This window comes from Ovis canadensis, chromosome 19, assembly GCF_042477335.2.
Source record: "Ovis canadensis isolate MfBH-ARS-UI-01 breed Bighorn chromosome 19, ARS-UI_OviCan_v2, whole genome shotgun sequence".
Lineage (NCBI taxonomy): Eukaryota > Metazoa > Chordata > Mammalia > Artiodactyla > Bovidae > Ovis > Ovis canadensis.
Genome location: NC_091263.1, coordinates 46,897,103 through 46,913,856, shown reverse-complemented (window position 1 = coordinate 46,913,856; position 16,754 = coordinate 46,897,103). Strand labels below are relative to the sequence as shown.

The following is a 16,754-nucleotide window of genomic DNA, read 5'->3' as shown; positions in this document are numbered from 1 at the left end:
TGCTGCCCATCACTGCCAGCTGTCTGCCCCAGGGAGCTAACCCAGTCTGTTATGGTCACTGAAGTACCCTAGATTCTGTCCAAAGTGCCTCCTCCTGGAGGCAAATGATTCCATTTAGGGTTTGCAAGAAATTCTACCTTTGAGATGTTGGAGATGAAAGGAAAACATATCCCAAGTAACAAACTGAGGGCTTTGTTAGAACACGTCACACTTAATAAAAAGCAGAGAGTGTTGATCCTTTTTCAACGACACTCTCCCATCATTTTCCGCCTCAACTGTTTGTTAAGCCTAATTAATTGTGATACCGCAACCCATCTGGGCAAGATAAAACAAGAGAGATATATCAGCTTTTAATACTCAGCCCTAAATGGAAGAGTGAATGTCCCATGTCTGCTATGTCGGTCAAATTGAAATCTTTACTCATCAAGCAAGTCTTTGTTAAAAGGCAGCCTTGGTACAGCCTCAGTCTGCTTTTTATTTAGTTGCATGACTACAGGAATGCCTTGTAGCTAGTATCTTTATTATTCATGGTTTCTGGCAAATTAAGTCTCTAGCCTCTCCCATATCTAGAAGTGGAGGAAGTATTCAATTCCAAAGAAATTATGCGTTCCCGGCTGTGCTGGCCAGGCAATGATGTGGTTGCCAAGTTCCTTACGAATAGGTAGAGATCTTATTTCACTTATAGTATATGAATAAACAAAACACCCCCTGGGGACTGCCAGGTATTTCGTGTAATGGATATCTCCTGCCCCACCCTCACTCTCCAGAGTGACTGAATCCTCAATTTTCTTACAAACAAGACTACTGAGACTAGAAGCAAGCAAACCAACACTTAAAAAAAAAAAATGAGTTCAATAAAATATGTAACCCTATGGTGTTTTAAGTTCACATGCCAGAAGCGTGAGTACAATAGAGCATTCCCCTATGTGTTTTAGAATTTATAATTATGGGACAGCAATACAGGTATTCTAATGATGGGCCTCCTACCCCCATAACTTGAATAAATTATTGTCACGAGATACTTACAAATATATTTGTGCATCAGTGTTTGTACTTATCTTGAAAAATAATCATTTTATTTAAAGAGCTCTAGATTTGAGACTCTGGTAATGCAGGAACAGTGGACACTGACTGCATACCCCCCAACTGTCTGGTAGCTTTGTCATCTGGCTGGGGCCAGCTTCACTCTTGGCTTCAGAAATGATGCAGCAACCCCAGTGGCCTTAGCCAACTGATGAAATTTAGGGTTTCTCAACCTTCTTATTTATTATCACTCCCTTAAGGAGGCTTTGCAGATATTTATGTTGTTTGCTAGTCACCTCACCCCCAAATTCCACAAGTAGACTGTATATCTGTGCATGTATTATATGTATATCTATGCTTTATACACAAAGATTAAGTTGGGTTTTTTTTTTTTTTTTGCCTCCCTCTCATCCCTAGAAAATGATTTTGGCCCGTTGTGGGCCACATCATTCCCTTTGAGAATGCAGGAATTATATTTCCATTCCCTGCGCCAATCAGTGCACGGCAGTAGGGGTGAGAACAGACCCTAAACTGACTCGTCATAGTGCAAATTGGGAAATCATTTTCTGATAGTTGATGCCTTTGAGAAATCCTCTTTCTTTCTAAATGGGTTAATATGCGGACCTACGTCCTGGAACTACTTTGGCTATCTGCTATCATGAGGAGGAAACCAACTAACATACAGCCATTGCATGAACAAGATAAGTCTGAAAGAATCATGGAGGACAACCAGAGTGCCCTGATCACGCCATACCTGAAGTCTATCCTACTGCTAGATTTTTCAGTTGTGTCAAAAGTCCCTACTGTTTGTTCTGCAGGTTACTTTGAGTTCATTTTCGTATTGCAATAAAAATAGCCCAACTGGTAGAGCAGACAACACTTACTGAATATGTCCTAAAAACTCTCAACACTGTCAATTAATTCTTGTATCAACCTCTATGGTTTGTACTATTATATTTCCCATTTTATAAACAATGAAACTGAAGAATAGTAAAATTAAATAACTTACTCACGACCATACATAGGTGGAGGCAGGATTTGTTCCTATGTCGACTTAACTTGGAGTAAAAGGTATTAACCAGTCTATTTTATGGCCGCTCAGGTCTATAGAATTTATATTTCTTGCTCAAATTTGAAAGACATTAAAGGAAATTTCTTTGCTAACAACTCTGTTGTACAATTAAAAAATCTATAGTTCTCTCAAGTTTTAAAATATTTTAAAATTATTTCCAAAGACATGAACTTTGACTACTTAAGACTCAATACTTGTAAAATAGCACCACCGACTCAACAGACATGAATTTGAACAAACTCTGGGAGACAGTGAAAGACAGGGAAGCCTAGTGTGCTGCAGTCTGTGGGGCTGCAAAAAGGCGGACACGACAGAGCAACTGAACAGCAACAAAGATGGCCATCGTTATTTTGGGTGTTTCTCCTTATCATTATGAGAGGGTACTGGCTCTGTCACTATCCATTTTATAGAAGAGAAAACCTACAGTTCAGTAGGTTCAAGTTGCAGTTCTGCTTAAAAATAATTACTGATCAACCTTATAAAGAACGTGTGGAGTCTCAGGCTTCTGAAACTGTCATTCTTGAATGGCTCACTATCAGGAGAAGAGGTAAGCTGTGAGTCCCTGGAGTCTTTGGGAGAGGGGCAGAAGGGTTGCATGGTTAACCAGAGTACCTGTGCTCTCCTTTTAAAACTTTCTCACATGTTAAAAAGTGAAAACATAATTGTATCAGGGTCACTGCTCCCACAGAGCAAACTGAACAATGATTTCCCCAAAGAGAAAAAGGCTGAGAGGCAGACACACCTCTGACTCCAAAGAGCCAGGTGATCAGTGTCATGTGACCAGATGGGCTGTCTCCACAGCTCCATAATCCTCTCAAACCGCCTCACGCTGCCCTGGTTCTCAACCTGGCTTCTGGAGTCTTTCAAAATGCAAGACATCTCAGGCACGTTATCCAAAGCAGGAGTCGGGAAAGCACAAACCTTTCTCACATTTTAACAAGGATGCCGTGGATGTCAGGGAAGACAAGGCCACGCTGGTTCTTTAGACGCCCACAGTTTGCTCCCAGGTGCTGGTCTTTTTCATTTTGCCTGACTGATGGAAGAAAATGGCTTATCAACACTAGCAGCTTGATCAGATATGGCACTCAGTACAATGAGATATGAATTAGAGCCACGTTGAGAACACGGTCAGAGTAGGGAGAATCCAGGATCTGCAACAAAGCTGATTCTTCATTGCAGAAAAGAAAACGTGATGCTATACTTTAAACTCCAGGTAGAAGCTTCCTAAATGCAATGTCGATTTAAAAAAAAAAAAAAAAACCACCTCAATGATATTAACAGCCAAAACACAGGACCTCTAAATCCACAAATGACTGTTTTTAAACAATGAAGGGAAGCTACAGCCCCAGAAAGATTGAACAAAGTTGCAGCATTTTTTGCCTGCAGGACGGGACCTAGCAGAGAAATAAAGAGGCTGTGTTGTGTGACAGGGAGTAAATCCAAACGTTAGCATTCCAGCGCTCAGCCAGGCCACCACTCCCCTCCCCAGCCCGTCATCTTCCTGCAAAGTGTTCACAATTTGCTGTCCTTCCTTCCAAAAGCCAGCAGACACAGAATCAGCTTTTCCTGGCTCTGCCTTGCAAGCTGAGGCTGCCTGATGGAAAGGCAAAATCAAAGAGGAGTGTGAATCCATAAACTAGTGTGAAATCCTTGCTCCCTGAAATGCCTACCGTCACCCCCAATGAAATGAAAAGGAAGGAATCATGTGAATGTCAAAGTTGCTCCCTGAAGAGGCTCTGCTGCAAAGCTACAGCTTTCTGAGCTAAGTGCCCTGCCGGAACACCATCACTCTGTAACAGATCTCTGCAAAAGCAAAGGTAATTCACTGAGGGTGCCCCTTACACATTGGGGAAAATTCACAAGCTTTGTCAGGCAGCAGTTAGCTACAGCGGCTGAGCTTTTGACCCAAGAGTCGAGCAGTCGGCTAGTAGTTGAAAAAGAAAGCGGTGGAGGGAGAGGGACAATAAAATCATACAGGTGGAACCGGTTTCCCACGAGCGCCAGGCATCCCGCTAGGGCCCTCGGGCGCCGCGCGCCACGGCTCACCTGGTACACTTCCCGCAGCCCGCACCACGTCCGCAGCACCTGGTGGCAAGCCCGCAGCCTCTCCGTGTACCATCTCCGCAGCGTGGATACGGTCAAGTTCCACACGAAGCGGCTGCCGCTGAACAGCAGGTCCTCCACTCCGCACATGAACACTGAAGCCATGCCTTCTCCTTCCCGCTGAACCCGGGGGTTCCCTGGGGGCTCCCGCCGCTGCAGCCCAACTAGCCCGATCGCAGCAGCCCGATCGCACCGGCCCGGCCGCCTGGGCTCCGGACGCCGGTTTCTGCGGGCCGCCGGGGGTCAAGCCTTCCCCGAAACTGGTCTTTCACGGTGCGTCCCGGCCAGGCTCGGGCGGCATGCCCCGGGATTGGGCGCCCGCCAGCCAACGGCTGCGGCGGGCACACAGAAGCCCAGTGTCCACCCCGCCCGCTTGCTGGCAGCGCCGAGAGAGCTGCGCTAAGCTCCGCCAGGCGAGCCCTCGGTGCTCCCGGGGCGCGGGAAGCCCGGACCAGCGAGGACTCCCCCTGGCGCTCCCCGAGTGCGCTGGGCAGCGGGGGGAGTGGAGCGACTCTTTGCAGGCAAACAGGAGAGCTGCATCTCAGCGCACTGGGCTCGCACGTCCTGCACAAGGCACACACAGGAGCGTACACACACCAGTCCCAATCTCCGAATCCGCTTTGGGGAGCACCTTACTTTACACTACAGGATTTTTGCTTGGCATCTGCCTGCACTGATAAATATCTCCCGGCAGCCAGAGATGCAGGAGAGGAAAAAAAAAATCCTCCGAAGCATCCCTCTGGACCCCACTCCCGGGGGAACAGCCCTGAACGTTTCCTTGGTTGTGCTGAAGCCACAAGGTGAAGATAGCAGTCTCAGAGCAACAGTGTGCTCCTGATTGCAGAACCTGCCTTTGCACCTAACTCAAGGGGTCTCAGAGGAAATAATAACCTGCCTATTGCCAGCCAGAGAGCAGGCTCCCTCGACCCTGGTATTGCGCTAATTCCAATGCAGCAGCTCATGAGAAACACAAAGACGGTTCTTGGTCTCTAGCAAATAGTTCTTTGCTGGGAAATAGAAGCACACAAGAGAATCCTTGGTTTGGTTCTGGAAAATTCAGCTGCTGCACAGGTGTAGCAGCCACTGCTAGCACAAACCTGCACAGGCAGATAGTTTATTTTCCACTCATAAGCAAAGAAAGCTGTTCCACCACTCATGAAGTCACCAGATAATGAATGCTTTTTTTTTTTTTTTAAGTTCTCCCCCAGGAAATTGATAGTCCCAAAGGCATTTGGAAAAAGAGCCCAAGGAGTCCCACATACCACTAGTCTCTATTTTCCTCTGAAATATGTGCAGATTTCAGTCCCAAACAATAGTATAACATTGCTCACAGCAACAGGACCACAGCAAATTTCAGGGTGGTGGTTTTTCATGAATCCATCCTTAGGACAATCGTCTGTATTTTACCGGCGTTTCACACCTGGGGTGTTATCTTTGCTGTTAAGTGGCAGAAAGGTAAAGGTGCCAAAGCCTTTCTCGTGAACTAATTCAGAAGGCTTCAGAACAGACTATCGACAAGTCAAATCAGCTTTATTTCAGGTTTCCAATGTGCCTTGGGAATCTTAATTCAGGCGAAACTCAACCAGTCAAAAGAACACAAAAAATTTGTCCTCAAAGTACCTGGTTTTCAACGTGATCATAATTGGGGAACTTTTAAAGGATGTTTCTTTTCTTTTACTTTGCGTTATTGCTAATAAAACTGCCTAAGAGTTTTTGTTGAAATAGTTAAGAGGACATTTGCCCTGATGCAAGATTTGCACACCTTTCTTCACAGTAAATCTGCTCTCTGTGTTCCTCAGTATTAGCATTTTGATGATATTTTCCAAGATAATGGTCACAATGTTTACTCAGAAAATACTAGGTCCCACTAAGTCAAAAGACAATGAACCAAGTATAGTTTGAAAATGAAAGGTCATCCTTCTAATGGAAAACTACTGAACTTCAAAATGGGCCTATGAGTGTAAGTGGATGATGGTGGTACGTTTTTATTTTTTTTAACAATGCAGTGTGACTGTGTTCTCGGAAATGGGCAGCCAAGGGAATACCAGAATAAAACCTACAACAGGTCAATTATCTCTGTCTCATGACACCATGCTCTCAGAAGAGATGCTCTAGATACCCCGTGGCAAATATCTACCTGTGCACTGGCCTAATGTCAGTTGTCAGTTCCAACCTCAGTGATTTGCATTCAAGGTTTTCAAAGTCAGTGCTTCAACTATTTTCTAGACAATGGGGTGTGGTAGCACAGGGGTTCTCAATGTGCAGTCCCTGAACCGGTAGCATCAACATCACCTGAGAAACTAGATGCAAGTTCTTAGGTCCCCTCCAGAATCAGGGTATGGTCAGGGAATCTGAGGTCTCACTTGGCCTCTGGGGGATGCTGACTCTCACTGAAGTTGGACAAGCACTATTGCAGGGAATGGCAGTTAGCAGCTAAGTCTCCAAAGAGACTTAAATCCCTGCTCCTGAAGACCTGTGGCATCCCGCACAACTTCCTTAAAGTCACAAAGCCTCAGTGTCCTCATCTATAATACAGGGATAATATTGGAATCTACTACATGCCATTTTGGAAAAGAGTAAGTATAACACACTGAGTTTCCCTGGTGGCTCTGTGGTAAAGAACATGCGTGCCAAAGCAAGAGACACAAGTTCGATCCCTGGGTCAGGAAGAGCCCCTGGAGAAGAGAATGGCAACCTACTCCAATATTCTTGCTGGGAAATCCCATGGTCAGTGGAGCCTAGTAGGCTACAGTCCATGGGGTCACCAAGTGACAGATGTGACTTAGAGACTGAGCATGAACACAGATGAATATGCTATGACTGGCAAAAAGTAAGCACCCCCGCCCCCCAAAAAATGATCACCACCACCAAAATTAGGAATTGTTTTATTTTTTGGTACTTCAGTTCAGTTCAGTTCAGTCGCTCAGTTGTGTCTGACTCTTTGCAACCCCATGAATCGCAGCACACCAGGCCTCCCTGTCCATCACCAACTCCCGGAGTTCACTCAGACTCATGTCCATCGAGTCCGTGATGCCATCCAGCCATCTCATCCTCTGTCGTTCCCTTCTCCTCCTGCCCACAATCCTTCCCAGCATCAAAGTCTTTTCCAATGAATCAACTCTTTGCATGAGGTGGCCAAAGTACTGGAGTTTCAGCTTTAGCATCATTCCTTCCAAAGAAATCCCAGGGCTGATCTCCTTCGGAATGGACTGGTTGGATCTCCTTGCAGTCCAAGGGACTCTCAAGAGTCTTCTCCAACACCACAGTTCAAAAGTATCAATTCTTTGGCGCTCAGCCTTCTTCACAGTCCAACTCTCACATCCGTACATGACCACAGGAAAAACCATAGCCTTGAGTAGACGGACCTTAGTCGGCAAAGTAATGTCTCTGCTTTTGAATATGCTATCTAGGTTGGTCATAACTTTTCTTCCAAGGAGTAAGCGTCTTTTAATTTCATGGCTGCAGTCACCATCGGCAGTGATTTTGGAGCCCCCTAAAATAAAGTCTGACACTGTTTCCCATCAATTTCCATGAAGTGATAGGACCAGATGCCATGATCTTCGTTTTCTGAATGTTGAGCTTTAAGCCAACTTTTTCACTCTCCTCTTTCTCTTTCATCAAGAGACTTTTTAGTTCCTCTTCACTTTCTGCCATAAGGGTGGTGTCATCTGCATATCTGAGGTTATTGAGATTTCTCCCAGCAATCTTGATTCCAGCTTGTGTTTCTTCCAGTCCAGCGTTACTCATGATGTACTCTGCATAGAAGTTAAATAAGCAGGGTGACAATAGACAGCCTTGACATAGTCCTTTTCCTATTTGGAACCAGTCTGTTGTTCCATGTCCAGTTCTAACTGTTGCTTCCTGACCTGCATACAGATTTTTTAGGAGGCAGGTCAGGTGGTCTGGTATTCCCATCTCTCTCAGAATTTTCCACAGTTTCTTGTGATCCACACAGTCAAAGGCTTTGCCATAGTCAAGAAAGCAGAAATAGATGTTTTTTTCTGGAACTCTCTTGCTCTTTCCATGATCCAGTGGATGTTGGCAATTTGATCTCTGGTTCCTCTGCCTTTTGTAAAACCAGCTTGAACATCAGGAAGGTCACGGTTCATGTATTGCTGAAGCCTGGCTTGGAGAATTTTGAGCATTAATTTACTGGTACTTAGATAAAATGGAAAAAAAAGTGAAAGTTGTTCAGTCACGTCCGACTCTTTGTGACCCCGTGGACTACATATAGTCCATGGAATTCTCTAGGCCAGAATACTGGAGTAGGTAGCCTTTCCTTTCTCCAGGGATCTTCCCAACCCAGGGATCGAATCCAGGTTTCTGCATCACAGGCAGATTCTTTACCAGCTGAGCCACAAGGGAAGCCCAAGAATATTGGAGTGGGTAGCCTATCCCTTCTCCAATGGATCTTCTCACCAGGAATTGAACTGGGGTCTCCTGCATTGCAGGCAGGTTCTTTACCAACTGAGCTATCAGGGAAGCCCCTTAGATAAAATAGTACTTGTAAAACATGTTTTAAAAAAATTTCTCTACTGATTATCTACATCTGGTTTCCTATATCTTTCTGTGTGTTGGAGGTTAAAGTTGGTGGTGACTTGGCTTTGAGGGTGCTGGTCTTTAACTTCCAAGTTCCCTCAAAAGCTCTTTGAAGCTGGATCTTCCCCATCACACAGCCAGCCTTTCCTGGGGAACTGGAGAAGCAGCAGATACTCCAAGCTGGACGCAAGAGAAGAAAAGACATTTTGTACCCACCAATATAAACATGGATGCTGCTTCTTATCCAAACAGCTTTCTTCTGTAGAAGGAGAAGTTCAAAGCTCTAGGTAAAGACCACTTTGAGAGGGAATGAACAGTAAGTTCTTCACACCAGGGGTGACAGTGGGTGGCAACTGAACCCAGGTGTGGAGCAGGGGAGAAAAGAATGATCCAAGTGTGGCATCCTTCTGAAAATGGACAAGTCATGCGGGACAAACCAGCTCCCAGACACACACCCTTGAAGCTGGTCTAAAATTTCCTGGAGAAAGGGAGCTAAGTCAAGCTGACTTCAAAATTATCTTGCCTTTTTTTTTTTTAAATTTAAGAAGAGGATTTTTTTCCCCCTCTCTAGCAAAAGAGTTCCTTGCAACACACTATAATTTCCTGCAGCTCTCTCCGGAGGCTTAAAAAGATGCTTCAGGTGACAGCATGGCTCATACTCCTGGGAGCTCTGCTGCAGACGTAAAAGAGAAATTGTCATTATCCCCGAGGCTCCTGTAGGTTCTCCTTTGAGCAATCAGCAGGAAGAAGAGCACAGTGCCAGGAGGCCAGCACAAAATGCCAAGCCCTGCCTCTGGAAAGAGATAAGCAGTTCTATCACAGCAGCTTCCAGAGGTCCCCTCTGTCCATAAAAGAGACAGAGTCCATTGCATGCTGGTGGATATTTTTAAACTTTCGTCTCTCCACAGCTGAAAAGCCAGTGTGGCTGAATTCTGACAGACCATGTCTGACACAGGGCTTCAGGGGGATGAAAACGGTCTGGTTCAGTGGCTCTCAATTAGGGGCAATTTTGCAACCCCGCCTACAATGTCTGGAGGCATTTTGGGGGATGCTACCAGCCTCTAGTGGGTAGAGGTCAGAGATGCTGCTCAACATCCTACAATGCCCAGGGCAGCCCCTGAAACAGACAGCTCTCCTGCCCAAAACATCAATGGTGTGGACACCAAGGAACCCTGGTCAAGTTCAACCCACACCCTGCTCTTCCTCCTCTCACAGGACTTGTTGGGGGAAACACTCTTCCCTCTTGCTGTTTTCTCCCAAAAAGCAGACTGGAGATGCAACAATCCCTCTATAAAGGTTTTCATACAGTCACAAAGAGCTGTAATGTACTCAAAGCCCATTGAGAAGAAACCAGAATGTCATTTCCTATCATTTTCACATAGCCCTTTAAAAAATATTTATCATAAAAATGAGGCAGTCATTTTAATCATAAGCTATTTATCTCTTGGCATTTTAATTTTTGCCTTTATCATTCCACTTAAATCACAGGCTCCTTAGTAGCATTGAGGACTTTCTTTGGCATAGGACAAAAACAATTCTCCCTACATCAACCCCAAAGTGGAATGCTGATTCCTCCAGTGGGCCTTGAGTTGCTACAGAAGTCTCTCATCACACATACAATGAGAAAACTGCCCTTTTTCGTTCCCCTTTCCTCTACTGAACTGTAAACTTTTCAAGGAGTCTCTACAGGTGAGTGGAGGGGGGTGGCTGAGTGGCCCTCCTTGTGCAGGGGTGTCTGCACGCACTGGAAAATGTTTAGTGACCTTAGGCTCTGCTCACTACACACCAGTAGTGTCCCCAATCATGATGACATCAACAAAAAGCACCTCCACACACTTCCGATGACTCCAGGTGGGGTGGTAGCCACGCCCATTCAGAAACCACTGCTGGAAGCTAGGAAAGGGCCTTATTCATACTTGTTTCCCGGGTGGCTGGCAGATAACAGGCAATCAATCAATGGTTATTGAACTGACAGATGAAAGACTATTTGTCTCAAGAGTGAATATAGAAAGAAGTTCATCCATTCACAAAATACACACTCTTGTTCATTAAAAATAATTACGTATTGAGTTTGCACTACATGTCAGTCGGGGAACTGAGTGCTTAGAACGCAAGAGGACAAAACAGAGACGATTTCTGTCTAACAGGGTCTTAGAGAAGGGTGAGAAAGGCAGACATCTGAAGAAGTTACACAGAGGAAGCAGGCAGCGTCAAACAGTTACAATGGAGACACATGATGAAGGATGCCGGGGATGGAGGGAGGGCCAGGGAACGCCTCCCGGAGGACGTGTTGCTGCAGCTGAGAACTGGAGGCTGAGGAGGGGAGAGCTCGGTGACAAGGGAGGGGACACAAATATCAGGCCAAGGTGGAATGAGCTACTAAGAACAAGGACTCTATGGCAAGAGGGATCCCGGATTTGAGGGATGGGAGGGGAAAGGGTTAGAGAGGTTGCTTGAGAAGTAGAAGGGCAGGAAAATCCAGCTGAGATGTGGCTGCAGAGTTCCAGAGGGGAGAGAAGAAAGGGCTTAACCAGGATCACAGGAATGTCAACATAATGACGTCTACAGGTCCCCCAGATCAGGCCTTACCTATAGAGTGAGAGTTTGATGGGCCAAGGTGCCCTCTCCAACGCAAGCACCTCTTGTGGCCTGTGGGAGGGCTGTGCAACTGTGCAGAGGCAGGCTCCCTGGTCAGGGGGTCAGGATGCCCTCCCTCCTTCTACATCTCGCCCCAGGGAGGAGGCAGGAGGACTGGCAGGACACCAGCTCTGCTTCATTTCCCCTTGAACCCCCTGACTCCTCTCTCACTTTCTCTCCTTCCCTCGGGCTGGGAGAGCAAGGAGCATCCTTCAGTCTTGGCCAGAAGCAGAAGGTGGATGGGAACATGCAGAGACCTGGAGGGGAGGGTATCAGCCATTATCACCGTTGCTGAGGGCTGACCAGTAGGCTGGTTAAGTCCTGCAGCTGCCTTTAGGACTCTGATCCACTTTCTGGAACCGTAGAGGTCTAGAACCACTGCAAACTAAACAATATCCAGGAGCAAGGTATCTATCCAGATCTATATTCCTTTCTTTGGCAAACTCATTCCACTCATAGAAGGAAAAAAAAAAAAAAACACACAAAACTTTCTCAGCTTTCCTCGATAATCTCACCCGTTATTTTATTAAATCAAATTCTCCTTGCTCAAAGGGAAGAGGAGGTATGCTATCTTCACTGGATGAAAAAATACGAAAAAAGAAGCAACACATTAGACCCTGCATTGTGTCCATTTTTCTCTAGTTAATCCACTAAACAGACATTGGAAGCTTTGCCAAGTCAAGTTTCAGAAGTCACTGCTGCAGAAGGGAAAACACTAGAGGGGATGAAGGCTTCAAGAAAGTCCACATAGATAAGAGGGAAAGGGCCAACCTTCTTTTCTGTTTTTTATAACTTTTTCTATTTAATATATGTTTTAAGCACTTTCAAATGCTTTTTCTCTTTTTTGGCATTTTATTTTTTAAAGAATTTTAATTTCTAAAAATTTTTATTGGGTTATAGTCTCTGCTGTACAGCAAAATGACTCAGTTATATGTGCACACAAAGCCACTCTTCCTCAGAATCGTTTCCCATATAGGTCATTACAGAGTACTGAGTAGAACTCCCTGTGCCATACAGTAGGTCCTTATTAGTTACCTATTTTATATATAGCAGCACATATATGGGCTGACCTTCTTCTTGAAAGAAGAAAAAATAGCAATCTTGTGACTTACCTCCCACCCCCATAATTTGTCACCTCCTATTTACACTTAATTTACATGCACACCAATGACAAAAATAAAATAAAAATACATTGGTCTATATAGCACCCTTTCCTAAATAAATAAAGGCAGCTCTGTACATAGCATCAATTAATTCACATAATATTCTCCCAAGGTCAAATGGAGAAAGATATTGCTGTCCCCATTTCATGGATAAAGAAACCAAGGCACAGAAAAGCTGGGTGATTTGCTGAAGATCTGTGGAGAAAGCATTTAATAGCATCTTCAATGGCACAGCTAATTTTTCAGTCCTACTTTAATTGAGAAATAAATGGATTTTTTGTATTTACAAGTTATCATTTGTTTTGGCCTAATACTAAAATTTAAGGGTACAGAGGGCTCCAGGACTTATTTATTATCCAGGAACTTAATATGACAATATGTCCACCTTTTGGGTTTACTCAGTTTAAATAAGAATAAAGCAATGATGAGAAGAAAAAAATATCTGTAATGAAAAGTAACTGAATTTTTTATTCACGATAAGAGAATGGTTACCAAAAACCCAGTGACCTTCACTCCTATAAAATAAATGGTATAAGAAAAATAAAAGAATAAATGAAAACTCTTGACTTTCCAAAGATTAACTGTACTACCTATGTACAAACAATTGTAGTAAAATGAAAAACAGAAATCAGCCAAGATGAAGGGCCTTAAAAGTAGTAAAATCTCTCAAAGCTAGGTATATCTGGCTAACAAACACATACGGGGAACAGGTTATAAAAACAGATCATTTTCCCATTATTACTAAAAACTACAGAATGGTTTGGCAGGATTATTGCAAAGAATTTCAACTATTTGGCCCTTAAGCAGTAAAAGCTAAATAAAAGCAAAGCCAAGCATTAAAAAAAAAAAAAAAAAGACATAAAAGTACTTCTTGTGCATTGCTATCCTAAAATTAACTTGACGTCTGTAATAGCGACATACTGTTTTCAACTATAAAATGAATTGTGTACAAGAAGATAAAGAGGCCAAAAGCAGTATGCTACAAGGCTCAAGGATTATGAATATTTTATAAAGTTGAGACAGCAGTTGTGTATTCTTTAGACCAAGATTTCAGAGAGCTCCAGGCAGTAAGTATTTGAAAGGAATGAAGAGATGAACTACATGATCTGGTCTTGAGTCAACAACAGAGGAAGAAAATAGGTTTTATTTCTCAAGTACCTAGCACAGAAGGAATTTAAGGTAGACCTCCTTACCCTAAAAGATCCATTCTTATGTTTCAGTCTGGTGGACTTATGGATAATTTTGGCTTATTCTTTATATGCTTATGTATTTTGGCAAATAATGTTGGTCATCTATCCATTAGCCATTTACTCCCTTTTGAGAGACTCTAATTTTGTGAGATGGAAGGATTTTCTGGTATGAAGTGACTGGTCTAAAAGAAGGCATGACACCCTGTTTAGGCAATATGATATAGAGCAAAGCTTTGTTAAGGATTCTAGAAAAAATTTCCTTCTTTGAAGAACTGGAACAACACAAGAATTTTTTTCAGCACATTTCCTGATTCCTGCTTGGGATACTGTTGTATGAAGACACAGTGCTTTGAGCTATAATAGTCATCTTGTCACCAAGAGGATATATTAACAGCAAAGATGGTAGAAAAGTGAGTGGAAAAAGCCCAGGTGCTTGATGACACCGCTTACATATCAGACAAACTCAGGAGCAGCCTAGTTTCAGATGACTTGTAACAAGATGTAAACAGTGAATGATCTTATATAGCTCAAGCTGCTTTTAGCTGGGTTTTGTTACTTTCAATAGATCACATTTCAAAACTCACTCCAAAGCTACAGTAATCAAGACAGTGTGGTACTAGCATAAGGGTAGATATACAGATCAATGAAACAGAATCAAGAGTCCAGAAATAAACCCTCACATTTATAGTCAACTGATTTTTGACAAAAGTGCCAGTGTAGTGCTCGCTTCGGCAGCACATATACTAAAATTGGAACGGTACAGAGATTAGCATGGCCCCTGCGCAAGGATGACACGCAAACTCGTGAAGCGTTCCATATTTTTTCAGGATGGGGAACATGTGTACACCCGTGATGGATTCATGTTGATGTACAACAAAACCAATACAATATTGTAAAGTAATTAGCCTCCAATTAAAATAAATAAATTTATATTTTAAAAAAAAGCTAGGAATAAAACCACCATATGACCCAGCAATCCCATTCCTAGGCATATGCCCTGAGGAAAACAAAACTGAAAAAGAAACATGTACCCCAGTGTTCACTGCAGCACTATTTACAATAGCTAGAACATGGAAGCAACCTAGATGTCCACTGACAGATGAATGGATAAAGAAGCTGTGGCTGATTCTTGTTGATGTATGACAGAAAAGCCACAAAGTTCTGTAAAGCAATTATCTTTCAATTAGAAAAATAAATTTAAAATTCTGGGGGAAAAAAAGTTAAAGGAAAAAAAAAGTCACCCTTATCGTCTAGTTATTTCTGTACCACTTACTACCACTAGCCCACACTGCTTTGTCTTGGCAGTTGGTCACAAATTTATTGTTTCTTTGTCCAACAGTTATGAGTTTCCTGCTCTGGTCACTTATTCTGACCCTTTGTTTTCTTGTGAAGTCTCCTGTGTACATGTAAAAACTCAATAAAATTTACATGTTTTTCTCAAAAAAAAAAAAAAAAAAGAAAGTGCCAGTGTAATCCTATGGGAAACACAGTCTTTTTAAAAGTGATGCTGGGACACCTAGAATTAACCTGAACTCCTACCTCACACCATTAATAAAAATTAACTCAATATTGACCACAGAACTAAAAGTCAGAGCTAAATCTATAAAATTCTTAAAAGAAAACAGACTAGTATTTATATATTTATGATGCTGAGTTTGGCAGTAGTTTCTTAGATATGCCATAAAAAGCATAAGTAACAAAAACAGATAAACTGGTTTCATCAAAATGAAAAACTTTGGTGCTTCAAAAAATGCTATGAAAAAAAATGAAAAGACAAGCCATTAACTGGGAGAAAATATTTATAAATCTTATATCTAATTAGGAACTTACATACCAAATATATAATGAAATATACTCAATCATAAAAAGTCAAGTAGCCCAATGAAAAGGTGGGCAAATGATTTAAAGATACATTTCTTTAAAGCAGATATATGAATGCCTAGTAAGCACATGAAGAAGCACTCAACACCATTAATCATTTGGGAATCAAAAATCAAAACCACAATGACATATACCACTTCATAGCTATTACAATGGTGATGACAAAAAAATGCACAGTAACAAGTGTTGGTGAGGCTATGGAGAAATTGGGACATATATGTTGTTAGCGGTCATGTAAAATCATGTAGCTGCTGTGGAAAAAACTGTCTATTTCTCAAAAGGTTAACCATAGAATTTGAATGTGACCCCAAAATTCCATTCGTAGGTATACACCTCAAATAAGTGAAAACAAGTGTTTTTAAAAAATCTTGAATGAATACTATTCACAATAACCTGAAGGTATAAACCCACTTGTCCATCAGCTGATGACCAGATTATAAAAGGTAGTACATCCATATGAGGAGCCTGGTGGGCTGCTGTCTCTGGGGTCACACAGGGTTGGACGTGACTGAAGTGAGTTAGCAGCAGCAGCATGTCCATATAATGTGATATTTAGCAATAAAAAGAAATGAGGTAAATACCCAAGAAAACTGAAAATATTTCCTCACAGAATAACTTGGACATGAATGTTCATTGCAACTTCTTCATGAGAGCTAAAAGTGAAATCAATTCAAATGTTACTTGATGAGTGGCTGTATAACACACGGTATAACTTTCTGGGTGGTCCAGTGGCTAAGACTCTGCACTTGCAATGCAGGGGCCCAGGTTTGATCCCTGGTCAGGGAACTAGATCCCCCATGTCACAACTAAGGATCCTGCATGCCTGAATGAAAATCAAAGATTCTGTATGCTGCAACTAAGTTCTGACAGTCAGATAAAAAATTTTTTTTTTAAAAACAAAAGAATGGAGTAGGCACACACTATATTATGGATGAATCTTGAAAACATTCTGAGAAATAGAACAAGCTAGACAAAGAGGCCATAAATTCAGAGAGAGAAGGTGCACTGGTGGCTGTCAAGTGACTAGAGGGATGAACTGGGGAGTGACTGACAATGGGTATGGAGTCTCTTTGCAGGGGAGCGGGGGCAGTAATGAAAATTATCTATAATTAAATAGTAGTGATAACTGCACAACCTTGTGATTAT

The 16,754-nt window shown here is 42.7% G+C and overlaps 1 protein-coding gene and 1 non-coding gene across 9 annotated transcripts in view; one reads left to right on the top strand and one right to left on the bottom strand.

The window, feature by feature from the left end:
* FRMD4B (FERM domain containing 4B) overlaps nucleotides 1-16,754 on the bottom strand; it is a 375,185-nt gene that overhangs the window by 195,158 nt on the left and 163,273 nt on the right. For 3 of the 8 annotated variants that reach the window (XM_069561664.1, XM_069561666.1, XM_069561670.1), the window contains exon 1: nucleotides 4,142-4,686. The exons of 4 other annotated variants lie outside the window; for them this stretch is intronic. In XM_069561664.1, coding sequence (XP_069417765.1) covers nucleotides 4,142-4,303 — 162 coding nt within the window. In that variant the 5' untranslated portion in view covers nucleotides 4,304-4,686. Of the gene's footprint in view, nucleotides 1-4,141; nucleotides 4,751-16,754 lie in introns of those variants that run through there. One more of the 8 variants, XM_069561665.1, reaches the window with a different exon arrangement.
* On the top strand, nucleotides 14,447-14,550 carry LOC138424941 (U6 spliceosomal RNA). The gene has a single exon (XR_011251036.1). It is a non-coding gene; the product is annotated as a U6 spliceosomal RNA (small nuclear RNA).